Here is a 17611-nt window from a genome sequence, read left to right as displayed (position 1 = left end):
TCTCCTATGCTTTGCTCCCAGTGGAAATCTTAGGTGACATTATAGGGCAACATATGTAAGAAAATTAACAATCTTCACAGCAGTGAACATCTCAAAGCGTTCTTGTTCCCAGTGATAAACAATGATAGCTCAAGTCAAACTAACACAGTAGGGTTTCCATTACAGGTTTATGTTTTAAAAAATGAACTCAAACCTTGCTTTTGTTTAGGAGGAGTCACGCTCTTCCAATTTTCCAGGACATTTTTGACTGAATATGTTGTTCAATGATAGTTCATCAAATAATTTGGGAAGGTCTCAGGCCAAGCGGTTTGTACAAACCTATTCCAACTACAGACTCAACAGAGCGACTGACAGCTGCATTAGCACTAGCTGCTGTGGCCTTGGAGGCCGTGGCGGGGGCAGCTGCACGGCGCCTCTACCCAGGCTGCTGCTCCGCCTGCCTCGGGCCTGCATCAGCAGAGTAATCGAAAAGACTCTGCTTCCTAAGAGTGACGAGCAGTGCGTATTCCTTAATTAATTCTTGAAATGGCATCTAGTTTTTGGGTTTGCCCACAAATGATGGGCCTAATTCTTACGTACACTAAGACCTCTTCACAGAGCTCTATCAGTGTAAAATTATATTACGGTAGGCACAAATCTTGTCAGACCTGACATTTCTAACTTTTGCCTTTTAAGGAAAGGCAAAGTTACACTAATCTGTGATTCAATTATACTGTTATTTTGCTGCTGCCTTGGGAGCACAAAATCAAACATAATACTTAAAACGTTGCCCTAGAAATGTTTAAGGAGAAAGATTTTTATTTTTAAGTTGAAAATTTAACTGCATGCTTAACCAACTTCAGTGAAGCATCAATCATACTGGAAAAGCAATTTTAAGAAATAAGATAGTTTAAAAAATTAATTCTGAAAATACTGCCAACAATTTCATGATATAGATATTTTTAATATTAAAAGTAAATTGTAAATGTGTCTTTATAAACAATATGCATAAAATAGATCTACTATACTAAGCTCTCTCTCTTTAAATGCTGTTTCACAGTAATTTCTTAGGTATGCAAAGTTTTCCCTCAAAGAAATAGTGCAATCTGAAGAACATACATTATGTCAGCGGATTAGAACTACTATGGTCATTAATATAAGTCTTTATAGATTTCTTGTAGGAGTGGATGAAGACTCATATCTGTCTCCGTTTTCTTTATTATTTGCAACAGCTGCACATGTTCCGTTACAATCTGTCTGAGGTCCGTCATTTTCTGAAGCAACTTTGCAAACAGCTGTGATGATTCTGGATGATTCAGCTTTAGCTGGAGCTCCAAAGCTTGCAACAGATTGTCTTGTATATCTTCAATGGGCTTCACATTTAACAAACCTGGGCGATCTAGGAAAAAAAATCGGGAGTTGTGAGTTTATGAAGAATATGGAAACATCGATCTTATGTATTAGTTTCTTAAAGATTTCTTAGTATATTAAGCATTTACATATGGCACTTCCTGAGAACTGTTTGACAATTTCTTAATGTATTTATTTGTAAAATTTTACCAGAATTTGCTCAAAGACATTTTAGAAGTAGTCTTAGAAAGTTCAAGCATTTGTGTGGTGCAGATAGAGAGACAGATTTCTACATTACTACAATGCATTTTCCACAGTAAACTGGGAGTGTTTATGGAAAGGAAGAGTGAGATATAGTTGGGCGATAAACAGTCTGTATCAGGTAATTCACTTTTGGGAAATCAACATATACTCAGATGGATTTGCATGTAGTTGCTACCATTAAAAATGTTCCCTGCTAAGGTGGATGCTAACTTATCAAAATAAAAAAAAGGCATAAATTCAACTTCTGCGGTCATACTAACCTGGGAGATATATAAAAATCACAGGTTCAGTTCTTCTCCACACCCAAGTTCCAGTTGCTATTAAGAAGTCTCACGATAGCTTTTAGCGTCAGCTCATCAGCTTAGCCACAGATGCTTATGGCAGTGGAGGACTGATAGATGTGGCTTGTACAGAAAATGCCTTTTCTGGGCTCATGCCAACAGAGAGTTCTCCTCCATATGGAGGAATCCGGGATGGATGTTTACAACCAAAGCCAGCTACTTGCACTACCACAGCTGCGAGAGTCCAGGATTATTTTTGGCATATCTTATTCTTCAGCAAGAAGCAAAATCTTTCTTTTTTAACCATTATCTTTCATAATAATAGCTGTTCTGTTATTTCTGTCTGTCCTCAAATACCTTCTTAAGTGGTTGCAATTATTATTTAACATAATTTGTAGCATTTGTTTTCTAACTTGAGGTAATAAATTATTTGATTCTACAGACATGCAAGTTAATAAAGTTGCTTAACATTATTAAATGCTCACATATGACAATGACCACCAGTAATTTGTTACTGCTAAACTACTTTATACTGGGTAACGCATCCTGATTATCAGAATACTCCATGAAAAAACAGTCAATAATTTCAATAACATTTGCTGTGTAGCTATGAAATTAATTTCATAGGTTGATCAATAAAAAGCAGTGCCTATAGCTAGCCTTAAATTACTTCCCTAAGGCAGTACTTCCATTTCAGAAAGGACAAGAGGTTGATCTATATTAAAAATTTAAAAAATAGGCTGTTATTTCCTGTGATCTTAGTAACCTTTCTGTGCATCCAGTTCTACTAACTCAGCTTGGCTTGTGTAGTATACTAGAAAAAAGGCTGAGAGAAAACAAAGCTCTTTATAAATACATTGGGGTTTTACTTCATGGAGAAAAAATTGCAGTGTAAACTAAAAGGCAAAGCTGGCACGAAAACAAATGAGTATACACAAGCCATGAATACATGTAGGTCACTGATTAGGAAAGGATAGTTAACTCTCAAAGAGGTGAGGTTTGGGGATAGTTTTTCAGAAATGGGAATAACGGCAAGTTTGAATATGGAGCTTGATATTTGTTTGACGGTGCTTTTATGAAGTGACTACTTTCAGTTGTAGGTGACTGGACTCAGTGACCCATTTGGCCACTCTTTCCATTTGGTACTTCATGCTAACGAGCTGTGCGTGTCTAGCAGTTATTTATACCATTCAACTGATAATACCATAAAATATGGTTCAGAAAGTCTGTAAGTAAATATCTGCAAGCAGATAATTGTCTCCAAACAAACAGTTCCTTTTTATTAATTTCATTTGGCAATATTATCAAGTAATTTTTAAAAGATACTTAGAGAATTCTTGATAAATTTTAGGTATTTATATTTAGATAACCTAAATGCATTGCATGTGCTGCAAAATCTAGTTGCCTTCTTTATATCTTTCAGAAGCTTCCCAAATTTCAGTACTTCAAAGCTGTTAACGATTTTGGCTTTGGGTTGCGATAGCTTTAAATTCTACTTCTGTGTTGCAGATGAACTCTGAACTAGCTGGGTATGACTCAGTGTACAGTGATATAAAAAATCAAAAAGCACAAAGACTGTGGCCTTGATTTCCTCTGAGATTAATCTCCATTTGCCCCCTGCTTCTTTTATGGTGGGAATTTTTAGGGTGTGAGGTTTTCAGAAGTGAAACCCAATTCAAACATTGTGCTCCCCAGCGCAACTTTAGAGTCCAGGAGGCAAACCCAGGAGATCAGTACTGAGTCTGGAACTTACCAAGGAGCCCCCCGAATTCGCGTGCCTGAGGTCAATTGAAGTTCAGTGAGACTTAAGCGCCTAAAATCCTTAAGCTCCTTTGAAAAACCCAGTCTAATGGTTTTATAATGACCCAGTGGAACTAGAGTCAGAAAAGATGACTATGACAAAAGCCTAGGAGATCATCAGAGGTTATTTTTAAATAAGCCAATTCAAGAGGAAGGAAAATTCCCATTGAAGGCAAGAGAGATTTTTCATGAATGAGAACTTCAGGATATGGACATTATTTTTTGGGTGTTGACAGTTTGCTATACTTTCTCAGTAAAAATTTCTTACAGAGGAAAATGCTGTTTCTGTTCCAAGAAACTTATCTAAATCAGAAAAAAAGGAAATAGGAGGCAAAAGCTTTAACATACAGGTATTATGGCATATTTCAAGTTGTTAAGATGTTCTTAAACATACATGCTCCAGACTCACTGGGTTACTGTACCAAAAAGTGTATTTTGTGCAGTAGGGAGCTCCAAATAGATGTGGCTTGCAGAAAAAAATACAAAGGAAATGATTAACAGTAAGCCTTGAGAAAAATTTAGACAGAGAATAGGAAGAAACAGAAATGGGAGTAAACTAGATGTGACACTGTGGTGGAGGCCTTTGAAGAGGCTAAGTAAGACAGAATTGCTGTTTGAAAGTTCACAGAGAAAACTGCAAAGGGAACTGATGAGGGAAGTGAAAGACAAAAACAAATGAGTTGTAGCAGGACATTCTTATGATACAATGAAATTAGGTTACAGAAGGCCAAAGAAAAGAGAGTCGAAATGATTAAAGTGAGAGATAACTAAAAGTGAATTGGACACCACTTTTAAACCTCTCTGATACAGAAGATTGTTGATTGAAGTTTAGCTTTTTGTATGTGCTATTTGTGACCTGCCTTTTATCCATCTTTTATCCTATGCCAAGAGAGTACCACATTTCTCTTTTTATTATTACTTTTCTTTATTCAGTTTTTCCTTAGGTTTTCATTCATTGTCATACAGCTGTTTCATTTGGTTTGAAAATTCTGCAGGAAGCTGTTCTAAGTAAGAAAATGTTCACAGGAACTGGGAAAGGCTAACAGCCCCTTAGTTTTCATTGTCAACAGTATGACTGTGTAAATTGATGTTCTATACTATCTCAGGGAAAAATATTTTATTTACTTACAGATTTGGATGCTTCTTCCATGTTCCTAACAATAATTACAATTTTTTTCTGTTCCTCACATATGAAATTGCCATCTGCATGCCTTTACCCATACCTTTATATTTTAATATCTTTGATTAAGTGCATTTTGCATTTAAATACACATTCTAAAATCTTAATATGATAGAACAGGCAAAGATATGGCTGACTGAACAACTGTGCTACTTCTTTTGCTGAGGCAGATATGACTCAGCAGTTTGAGGTTTTTCTTCTGAGACTGTCACACGTATTGTAGTCACCAGGATTTTGGTTCAAAGCCCACAGTGATTATCTGCAGTTCTTGGTCTGATTACGAAGCATTTCTTTGTTCTAACAGGTTTGCTAGAGCAGGATTTGTGTTGCAGTTAAATATGAACTATTTCTTGGTACTATTCAGTGATAAAACTTCAAACTTTGCTGATCTCAGATTGTAGCAAAATTATTGAATATAGTGTTTAAACAAGCAGCAGTGATTCACAGCTCAAAATTTACTGTAAAGAACACACTCAGAAAACAGAAAAAGTGAATGTATCAACATTTCTGAATTCAAATACTAGTTTGACTGCATGTTGACTAACAGAGTCTGGGTCTCTACAGGTATACCCTACTACAATTCCGAAACACCACTATATCCTAAGCAATGCAGACGATAATATACAAAAGTTCAAGTCCATCCATGATATGTAAACATGCTACAAAATTACCTTTTGAGCTTTTTCTTTATTTGACAACAACCTGCTTGGGTGAGTTTGCTCTGTTTATAAATGTGGATTATCCCAATAAGGCTTGGACTATTATCTTTCCTGCCCAAACACAGACATCCAACTTGTTCTCCTTAAACCATCTTCTTATGATAGACTTCACTTTCAGCTCAGGTATATATAATATTTTTAAAGATGCTTCAAGTTCTTTAACATGTATACCATGGCACTCACTACTGGCTGAGGATATGCCTCAGTGGCACAGAGGAATACAACAGGGAGGAAGAATATCTCCTTGAAAAAAGCTTTCCAAATCTCATTTTACCAAAGCGTATTTTTCAAAGTTACAAGTAAAAGAATGTTGTAATAAGAGTTTGGCATTGCTGTTAATGGCATAAAGCATTTCTTTTGTAAAAACAAGGTAATATCCTACTGCTCACACACATAGTCTCTCTGTCTCATCAGCATTAAATTCAGAATACTAGAATTTGTTTGCCATTTACAGTATTGTTTTAAAGCACAATATACCAACATTAAGAACAACTCTTCAGCTTTGTAATAATGAGTTCAGAGTAACATTTGGAATCATTGAGACAGACTGAGGCTGCACTGAGCAGCTCAGAAACACTAAAATGATTGACTGTGGAAGTGGGAGTACTTTCGTTTTGTTGCTATTACAGTTAATTTGCGAGCTTCTTATTATTGTTATACGGGCATTTTGCCTTTTTACATATAACCCAAAAGCAACTGTTTCGATATCAAAAGGCTGAACTGTTTTATAGGATTTGTGGCAAATTCCAAACACTTACTTCACAATGAAAAGCTTTCTACATGTAATGTTCCAGCTGGAATTATCTGTCTCTTTCCCTTCTCTCTTCTTCTTTTTAGAGCTGCATAAGAGATAACACCCGTGGAGCCAGCAGATCTAACATAATTTCGCTAGGCAATGACAGATTCACTTAGAATTAGGGCGTTTGGCTAGGATCTTTTTTTGTTTCACAAACTGGTTTTCTTTTTAAGATATTTGTACACAGGATTTCTTGAAGTGACTTAAACATTACAGTATTCCTGCAGCTAGTAAAGTCCTTGAGGTAATATGAACTGGTTTTGAAATGCTATTTTCAATGAAATCATCCTCGTTCGATATTCATATAGTTCTTCCAGAAATTAAGTTTTGTAAGAACATAGCTCTTACAGAAACAAGAGCATCTGAGACATCTGAGAAATAGTATTTCAGTTCCATACCACATAAGATATTATAGTCCCACAGAATGCATGCAGTTCAATATACATCATATCTGACTGTAAATTCCATGGTAAAAGCCATTCTCTAATTGGCACTAAAGCTTAATTGTTTTCAAAAGATAAACTCAGCTTTTACAAATAACTATCATGCTTTTTTGGGAAAAAAGAAAAGTTCTGAATAAAGATAGTGAGCGATCTTTGTTGTCAAGAAATTAAAGGATTTTCAAAGAAAGGACTGATTTGTATTTATACGGATTTCTATATTTACATGGATTTGCTTCAGAGTTATTTAAGAACTAACTACTAAAATTCAGTAGTTCTTTATGGATCTCTGTTGACAAAGTATTCTTGAAAAAAAGACTTGTTGATAAATCTGGTTCAACACAGTCAATTTTTTTCTGTGGATCATTGTCCTCCTGAGATCTAAAATGTAAGATTCGTTACGTCATACCTATTTCCTCTAATGTAAACCAAACATCACTGAAGCATAGCAGACCTAGCTTTGCAGATTGCAAGTTCCCTTTTTTCAATTAGGAGTGGATTTTGAGAGGCCTGTTTCTCATTTGTCAAATTTCGTTATATTAGAAAATGCAAAATATTGGCATGTTTTGTGTAGTGCCCTAATAGGCTTGTATAATTTGTCCTCCCCCATCAAAGCCAACCAAAAATATACCAGTAACGTATTTTCCCTTCCTGAATTAATTCAGAGTCCTCAGGGATCATTGTGTTCAAAGGTTTGCACAAGAAAATGTCTTCTGGGAACTGTACTTGTTTGAAGTGGATTTCGTTAGTCTAATAAACCATATTGTGATACCACATTTTTACTGAATGAAACACAATGCCAGAAGTAATTGTATGTGATTTTAAATGAAGCTATACAGAACAATGCACTCTTAACAGAATGTTTGTTTTTAGAACAATAGCATGTGGTTGTTGTGTTTGATTGCTTAAACATAATTTAATAACAAAATACTCTGCGTTGCTCTGTGGAGGATCTGAATTCAGAACATTCAGCACATTCTTCCCATTGATATCTGCAGTACCATTCTAAGCCAAACTACACACAAATCAGTAGGGTAAAATTTTCTCTGTGCGACATCACTAACTTGATAGGATTGGCCAAAGTAAAAGACCTTCAATCTGACCTGAAATGTATATCTGATATCTCAGATTCTCGGTGGAGAGGTTTCTAAGTGAACTACATCTGGGTAGCAGTCGCTAATTCACAAAATATAATAGCTACATCACCTCAGAATCAGATAGAACATACTGACTGTCTTCAAAAAAGGTGAAAATTCAGTGTCTTTTTTAATGAAGTGTTAGAATGGATGTAGTCTGATACCTGGGCTTTCAGATTCATGCTTTGCTCAAAGCATAATGCATAAAGATTAACACAAACAGAGCAGCTTAGGAAATCTGAACAGAGCAGATACACAATGCCTGTTTTTCTCAGGCATTAGGAGACCATCGTTTTCCTGAGAAATGCATTCTTCCCCCCCCCTTTTAAAGGCAAACAAAACCTTGCACAAATGAAAAAAAAACAACAATAAAAAAACACACCATAACAATCCTGTAAGCCAAATGCCACATATATTTTGAAATTGTTATGGAGTCAAAGCTATTTGTGTACAATTAGCAAGCCACACAATCTAATTGCAGGTTTAAAAAACCCTCATACAGAATTTTGACTTTTAGAAGCTCTTGCCAGTGAAATTCCACCCTTCCTGTTTTCAAAAAGATAGCCCTGATTTTGTTTTCTAACTAAATGAACTGCTGATTCAGCAGGCATTTCCAGCTCCATCATTAATATCAGGTCATTTACGTTTTCAGTTTCTGTCTGAAACTGAAAAAAGGGCAAACATCATCAAGAATGCTGAAAATTAATAAGAAACTATGTGTAAATAAACTCACTCCCATCCTACAGTGCTGAGCACTTTCCTGTTTGGACAGGAATTAAAAGTGTCAATCCTATTATATAAAATACAATATTAAATAAGACAGCACTTACCTCCACTTAGTATAATGACAGCTATAAATATTGCCAGGTCACTGTCATCTAATTCCAGTGCATTGAACTTCACAGCAAACTCAAACTTGGGTTCCATAAAGTCACAAAAAGGTTTTCTCAGGCTCTTCAGAAACTCCCGTGTCATGAATCCTTGTCCATCAGATATAAGAACGCCATCTTTATTCATCAGAGAAGCCAGGAGAGTATATATGATCTCATGGACCCCATATTTCAGGAGAGTTACTTGATCATTCAGGTCAAGATTCACAAAACCTGGAATGTTCTTGGCAAATTCTGTAATCTCCTGCACTGCCTCCACTGAGCGAAACTGACATCGCTGGAAAATGCGAATTGCTACCTCTTTGTTCTCCTCCTGCAGCGGTGACACATGCTTGCACTTGATCTGATCTTCTCCCATCATTAAAGAGTTCATGTCATAAATAACAAATGGCTAAAAATAAAAGGAAAAGACAATTTACTTTCAAATGTCTTTTCTATGAACATTTGACTCCTGAGAAACTGAAGTAGCGTACAGAAGTATAACTCAACAGAAAACACTTAGAAATCTATGAGGAATGTATCAAGGATAGTTGACCTAAAAGCGTTAAACCTTCGTAAACCTATTAAAGCAAATATCCTCACAATGTTAAAATGATTTACAGAACGGACAAGTAGTTCTTAAGGACTTCTCACATGTTCCGTGAATCCACATTCTAAAAAAAGCACTTCGGCTGATACTTTTTTTAATAATTGGGTAAGGGGGTAAGGAACACTATTTTAAAATATCCATGATTTTTGCCTTTTTTTAAATTGTTGTTGGGTTTTTTTGTTTGTTTTACAGAAGTTCTGTAATACCAGAATTTGAAGTTTGGAATGCTTATTAACAAAAGATTAAAATGTTACTCCTTTCACCTGAATTTTAATGGCTTCTGTAAAACAGAAACTAGTAAGTGTACAGTGACATGTTTGCACTTCTGATGATACAACTTCTTCTTTGTAGAAAGACAGAGTATATTCACATTTTGATTACTTCATATACTGTCATGTTCTTTTCAAGTTCTATCCTTCCAGAGAACACTGCAAGTAATATCAACTTCACGGTATTGATTATCTGATAAATTTCACCTTTTGCTATTAATTACTTTATATATAACAAAGTTAGGATATATTTAAACTCAAACAACTTGTCAATGGGAAAGAAAACACAAATAACATGTACAAACTACAGCAGCATAATTCAGAACACAAGAATGAGTCTGACTGTGAAACAAACTCAACTGGAATAAATCAATTTTGAAAGCAGATTAGAAAAAGTAGTGCCAGGAAAACTTTCGTTAGGAACTGGAAACAATCTGTTTCAGAATATGCAGAAGAAGCTCCTGGTTTTAAAGAAGTGGTTAAGTGAGGATTTCTTGAATTTATCTGAAGAATCTTTTCCTTAGAGGATAAATGACTAAATAGTTCATTGCTGCACTGAACAAATACCTACTGATATTAATAGGTTTGTTAACATACTTGATTAATTAATTAAAATACAAGGAATTAGACACCAACAATTGGATTAGAGAAATGCATTTTTTAATTTAAGATCCTTCATGATTACGGATTCTACTGCCTTATTCATATGGGTGCTCACTCTCATGGTTTTACAGTCACTATATGCTGCAGAACAGATTAAAAAATAACCCAGACCTTCCTATATGTAGTCAGCGGTCCTCTCCCACAGAATCAGCTTCTGGAAACTCCTAAAATTCTATTCCTATTTGATTAAACCAGTTTTGAAGTCTATTCAGTGCTAAATTATTATGCAATTTTTAAAACTGAAAATAGCTACTTTCTTTAGAGTCTGTTGGTGCCTTCTGAAGAGGGTATTGCCCACAGATGCTTATCACTACCCACCAGCTGGAGGTTACTACTCCCATCTCCCATAGTTCTGCAGATGGAGACTGTGAAAGCGTTCGCTCATCTGTTTCAGGCTAAGTCAAACACAAAGCTCCGACCCGCTTTCACTAGGAAGAGAGGGAGGGATGACAGCTGACAGTTTTGTCTTTAACTGATGCAGCTGCTTGGAAAACAGAGGTCTATCTGTGAACTGAAATAATAGTATCTGCACAAAAGGATTTCAGCTTTCAAAACGGTTAGTTAAATCAATATTCTGCTGCTTACAAGACCAATGAAACTAGTGCTGTCACTTTCACAGTAAGCACAGGCAAACATAGCTCCAGACCATGAGATTCAGTTAAATAGAGTGTGAGGTATGACACTATTCTTCCACTTGCACTAGGATTTCAGTGTGAAACTGAAAAAATAAACACACTACTCTGAGAAAAGCCAGGAGGATAAGGTATTTTTCACGATGTAATGTTACTTTGGCAGCAGAAAAAACATTTTATACGAATCTGTACATATGTATATGCACGCATATGCGAGATAGTGGAATAACAAGACTGTAGAGGAGGCTTTTAAAATGCATGTTTTAGTACTAGGAGGTCATTCCTTTCTTTTCTTTCTAGAAAATCTTAAGTGGGAGCACCAAGTACAAGAAAAAGTCACCTATTCTGTGCATGTACATGTGCTTTAGAAAGACTATACTGTGTCACCGGCCTGCTGACATTAGAAGATGAAAATCAAGAAAGAGTTCAAAATAGCTGAAGAAATTTTTAATATAAAGATTCAGATGAACTTTGTGAGTAGAATCTTATGTCAAATAAGCACTGTATATCCCAGAAGATGAGTTAGTCATTTTAGTTTTGACACACTCAGCACATCCAATCATTTTCAGTTAATGCAGAGGATACAGCAATTAAAAAATAACATAAATTTAAACTATGCCTATAGTAAACAGTTCGATGTTTCAGAGCACAAAGTCCATTACAGTTCAAATAACATAAATGTTGTAACCATTAAATACTGAGTGTTACTCTTTCAGTGTTATTTTTTAAAAAATACTTGAAAATTTCCAGCAATGAAAAACTGAATTCTACATCTATTGTTTTATTGCTATATTCTAATCTGGTAAAGTTTTAAAACTTTCAGTGGAAAAGGAGAACATCATTGATAGCATACTATATATTTACTGCATAAGTATTGCATTAGCGTAACTTTCAGACATGACCTAGTTGTGTCAGCCCAGACGTTTGTGAAGTACCCAGCACAGCAGAGCAGCAAACCACGTGCCAATTGATTTCTACGACAACTTCATAGAACCTTACAGAGCAAGAGTAGGATTTGTGGATGCACTTGGGACCTCAGAAACAAACTTCCCAGATTTCTAAACACACGTCTGGAAAAATGGAAGATGAGAGCACCGTAGGTAACCCTGCCCAAACTTCTGTCACGTTCCAGAGTGTGCTCAGTGGGCAGCTGCAGAAAAAAGGAGCATGCCTCCTGGTGACATTTTTAGGATGAAGAAGAGAAAACACGATATATAATTGCACACCCCACTTCTATTCTGTTTCCCAATGCAGGTACATAGTTATTAAGAACACACTTAAAAAACCTAAATTGCTGTATTAATTCTTTCCCAGCAACCTATGTTTCTGATACAGAGAGGGAACTGCGGAAAGACTTAGAAAAAGCAATGACCCTCAAGTGGACTTAGCGTATCAGCTTTCTGCAGAATAAATAAACTATGCTAGTTCAAACTTTATATACTCCATGATGAAAAGTTACTCAAATTGTAAGTGTCCACCATATCTGAAGTTTTTATGTGAGGAGTACAACCAAATTAGGGACAATATTTAATTTATGATTTTAACTGCCTTTAAAGAAAGAAAGCCTGAAATACCTCCAAATTCTTTCCTGTCTTTGAAATTATTAAAGAAAATAAAATACAGTCTCTGTTGTAATCCTGACAATAAAATTTCTGCCGATGATTCTAGAAAATATGTCAAACTAAGAGTTGTAAGTTTTGGAAAACTATTTTGCTCTTTAGGTATTAAAATAGTGACAAAATTTAAAACCTACCATAATTATCAGATCTGATTTATCCTCCTTCTCACTGATACAGAAGATTGTTATGTATTGCCAGTGGAGTTTCCAAAGCAACCCACAAATACACATATCTCTATTCCGTACTTTTTAAAGATTTTGTTGTACATTCTCCTAAAATTCAAGTTGCACCAACACAGGATACTGATTTGATCCAAGATAACCCAGTTAAATGCAGGAAGTCATCAGAGCATCATAAGAATAAGCACCATAGTTAAGGCTAGCGATGGTGTTGGTACTGGGAATCATTTGACACTTATGAAAAAACATATTCCTTTGGGTACAGCTAGAACTGATAATATGCTATGATACGGATGCTTGAATAGTATAGCAACCAATTCCTGACAGCTAGATAGCCACCTTAAACAGATAGTGTGGAAGATAACCTTTGGTGAAGGAGAAGGAAAACGGGAAGAGTGGATCAGAGAATACAAAAAGGTTAAGATGACCTTCAAATTCTTGTACTGGTTTCAAGTATTTTATTAGGTGAACTTGGAGTTTTTTCAAATAATGTTTACTTATCCTATCTAAAAACATTTCCTGTGTTTCAGACACAGCTTGAAATATGTAACTGCCAACAGCAAAGTTGTTTTTTTTTTTTAAAAGATGTGCTGTCAATGTGGTAAATCATTTACTCAAAAGAAAGAAAAAAAAAAAACAACAGAGGGAACTAACTGATTTGTCTGTCGTCTTTCCTGTCAAGATCGCCCTCGCCTTGGCTTTGGTCAGAGGGAAGGACTTTATGTATGAGTCATACAAATGCTTGGCAAGTGCTCGTAGATCAGCAGATTCAGGGTTTAACTGGTCGATGTCGCTGGAAATCTCTGCCAAGAGCTTCTCCTTCTCCGCTTGTGGCATTCGCCCAAACCTGATGGCTGAAGAAGATGACAAGCAATTACTATAGCTATAGTTGCACCTAAAAAAGCATACTTGAATAGCTTTTTATGTCACCTTTTGTTATGAGCTCTTGAAGTTTTTATTAAAACAGTACTTAGGCAAGTAAGAAAAAGATTATTTTCTCCAGTAATATAGGCAAAACAGCTGAAGTGCTTTAAAGAATTGTAAACAAACAAATCTCAAAGAGGAAATAATCTATGTGCCCAAACAGTAAGATTACAATATCTTGCTTGGAAATGCAAACCTATTGTCAGCTCACCTGACAGAGTTGGAGGTAGAATCAGTGGTTTTCACCAATCTAAATGAAATGTAAAGAATCTTTAAGATATTAAAATTCTGTTGGCTTAGGGTAGGAACCACCTTTCAGCCTTGAATTGTTTTGGGCAAATCACCATATGGATCTCAGATTCTTCATTTGTTTAGAAACAAAACACTCACATGCCTTGCAGAAATAAATTCCTAAATAGTTCAACAGAACTTAATGTAGCAAGGGCTATAAAATTACCAAAAGAATTAAGGAATGAGAAAGAAGGTTGTGCAGGGAATAAAAAAGCCAGAAAAGGCTGGCAACTCTATGTGCATGCAGTATTGAAAGAACAGGAAATGGTTCTACCTAGTCATATGATCTCACAATTGCTCAATACCAACGTAAGGCAGGCTGTAAACCTCCTACTTTTACACCTATATACTTACTATCCAAGACACTATTTATTCATATGGGGACTGACTTGGAAAATATTTCAAATGAGCCATCAAGATCAAGACTGATTTATCATATGGTATTTCAGTAAACAGAATTTATTTTATTTTATGAAAACAAAACAGAACAAAAGAGCATCAAAACAAAAAACAGAAGGAAGAAATAAAGGTTTGCATTTTGGCCTTAGGAGGAAATAGAAATACTATAAATATTTTTTCAGCGATTAGTGTCTTCCCTGGATAAAGTAAAAGTGCTGTTAAGATCATGCATATGAATGATCATACTAGGGACATTTATTTTGGAAACGACCAGCCACTTTCCCTTTATGAGTTTGCTTACAGTGTGCTGATGGACAAAAATGACACTTTTTTCAAGAACAAATAATTGTGCCAGAAAACATAAAACCTCCCATTTGTCATAGATAATATTTATTGATCAGTTCTCTTACTTCATGGCTGTAGAAACAAGGTTGTTTATTTTTACAATTGTACTACATTTCTCTTTCAGCAAACTTAGTCTCCGAATGATGCATGCTGTATATTTCATATTTGCTTGGTTATTCTTAGAGTTAACGTGTCAGAATAAAAATCATCATGAAAGGAAACCTAGTTCAATAGGTACAAATTAACATATTCTATTTTTTTCCCCAGAAAATGTCTGTTGCTTGTAATTTTTTCATATGGGAAATTTTGAATAATTGCCAACTGATATTTGTTTTGGATCATATATACCATGGCATATGTATTTTTTTTCTCTCTTATGGGAAACACTAAGTATTCTTAATCAGGTACTAACAACAGTTTTCAGGGAGACATCACTGCCCTCCTTTCTTCTGAAAGCAAAACATTCAAAGAAAAATTATTAACTGCATATTAGTTTATATGACATACTATAATGGCTCAAAGAGACTGACACCATTCTGTAAAGAAGTAATGTGAATGGATGAGCATATGGTAATGTTAGTGATGTATAAAAAAATTGATATCAAACAAAAGGAAAGTTCATATTTGTACTTAGTGTAACCTAAATAAAAAGATGAAAAAATTCAGCGTAACTACAAAGGAATTAATTCAGCTACATATGCTTCCATGAACACTGTGAATCAAGACCATTTTGGTATTTTCATTTTGCAGTTAAAATGGATTCTCTCACTATTAAAAATTCTTATTTGTAGTTAACACAAATCCTTTGAGTTTTTTTAAAAAAACATGTATGGATGTTGATAACATTAAACACATGATACTAATATCTGCATTTCAGACATTCTTAAGATGTAAAATGAATGAAGTATGAGTATTTAATGACGTAAATAGAGTGAAAACTCGCTGAGAATATTTTATAGCATTTACAGATTTTTTTTTCCTGATACTTAAGGACTGATTCAATAAAAAGAATCAAACTGTCGGCAACATAATAAAGCTAAAATATATTATTATATACATATTGTAAGAAGTTGTTACAGGGACAGAATGTATAACTAAAATGTGGGGTCAAGAAGGTGTTAAAATAATAATATAGCTAATAAAAGTGTTAAAGGTTAATTAAAAGTCCATGTTGAACAGTGTGGCTAGATATTTGTTAAATTCATGTTTTCATTAAAAGCTATTAAGTTCTTCACTAAACCTGGTTTCAGATTTAATATTAATTTAATATTAAATTTGTGACATTCGTAGGATTATGTTTTATGATTAATTTGTCCACTTTTCAAATGGGCATTTTGCAATAGCTTCATCAATGGAAAAAATCTTATGATACTTTGATGCTTCTGATTGGGTTCTTGCCAACAAATTCAACTCCTCCTCACCATCTTTTTTTGAGGAAGAATTTGCAAACTGAAGACATAAGTGAAGTCTGGCAAGACTTCTCAGACTATTACAGTGGACCTTTTAATCTGGAAAGAAAGCAAGGCAAATATTAGCCTCATATAAAGGACTGTTAATAAAAAAGGGAGATCAGAGTTGCCCATGTCTATAAAATGTTGATCACTTCCAGAAATATATGGAGTGCAATTTATTACGACCTGAAGACTTCTTAACACACAGTAAGAAATACTTAGGAACTCTAAGGAACATGTCCTTTAAGAGATTTCACAATCATATCAGGAACTAGGTGCTTTGGGCCAGAAACATGTTTTGTTATGATAAATCCTACTTGTAAACTATTTTGATATTTTATATGGAATACATTTATAACATTATATATAATATCTTTATAATATGTTTACAATAAATTACGCATCCCTAACAGCCTGATGTGAATTCTATAAGCTCATTCTGTAAGCATACTAACTCTAAGTATTATGGAAACGGAGCTTGACTGAACACCAGTATAAGACATGAATCTGTTGTGGGCCTATTCTTGAGAGTTGGGGTTTGCAGAAGCAAGTTTATAATCTGGAATCTCACTGGCATAAGAATCCCTTTCATCAAGGTTATTTTTACAAACAAGGGATAAAAAAAAGGGACGGTATATTGCTTCCCCTTCCTATGCTTTAATATTAACTTAGCTCTAAAATAGTTCATATGCTTCCCCAAGACATTAAAAACAATAGGAATTTTTTTTTTTTTTTTTCCACCTCGCCCCGCCCCAAGTATCTACTGGAACATTCTTAATGATATACCACAGTGTATATACCAGCTATGACACTGATTACTGAAATAGAATTGTTTAATGTAGAGATTTTATTGAAAAGATCAGGGATTTTCAAAACAGAGATTGTTTTGTCATTAGAGAATAACTGACTAAGCTGTATAATTGTATTCTTTTAAAGAACAGAAACCAGACTGGTAACAAACATCTTGCTAGAAATTCATACATGGGTGAATAGACTAGTGCCTGGTTTTTTCAAGTGAGTTTGCCAGAATTGCTGGGGATAGTTTCTTTTTCAAAACTTATGGCAGTTTTCCACATAACTGTATCTATCTACTGTTGCACTGATACTGCCAGTATAAAATTGGCTTACTTTTAGTTTTGAGTATAAAATGACAGCACAGTATGTATACTATGTTTTCTAAATATGCCCCTTATCCTATACCCTGATTCCTGTGCAGAGTCTCTTGTCTCCTGTCCAAGAGTCTCTTGGAAAGTAAATTACAATATTCATGCTAGCAATTTGGTATTGCTAAACAACATATTGTTGATAGTTCTCTGTTAAAAGTTTACAATAGCACCGGTGTAGAATTTATAATAAATGACAACTTACATTGTGTTTATTTTTTTAATGGAAAATAAGATCGACTAAGGGTGTTC

General features: G+C 34.8%; 1 protein-coding gene across 3 annotated transcripts in view; it reads right to left on the bottom strand.

Annotated features, from left to right (window-relative positions):
- Positions 1-851: 851 nt before the first annotated feature.
- PPARG (peroxisome proliferator activated receptor gamma) overlaps positions 852-17611 on the bottom strand; it is an 82248-nt gene continuing 65488 nt past the window's right edge. For all 3 annotated transcript variants that reach the window (XM_050904747.1, XM_050904745.1, XM_050904746.1), the window contains 3 exons: positions 13441-13640; positions 8776-9226; positions 852-1378 (listed from right to left, as the gene is read on the bottom strand). In XM_050904747.1, coding sequence (XP_050760704.1) covers positions 1131-1378; positions 8776-9226; positions 13441-13640 — 899 coding nt within the window. In that variant the 3' untranslated portion in view covers positions 852-1130. The remainder of the gene's footprint in view (positions 1379-8775; positions 9227-13440; positions 13641-17611) is intronic.

Source organism: Gymnogyps californianus, chromosome 13, assembly GCF_018139145.2.
Source record: "Gymnogyps californianus isolate 813 chromosome 13, ASM1813914v2, whole genome shotgun sequence".
NCBI classification, from domain to species: domain Eukaryota; kingdom Metazoa; phylum Chordata; class Aves; order Accipitriformes; family Cathartidae; genus Gymnogyps; species Gymnogyps californianus.
This window is presented reverse-complemented; position numbering and strand designations above follow the sequence as displayed.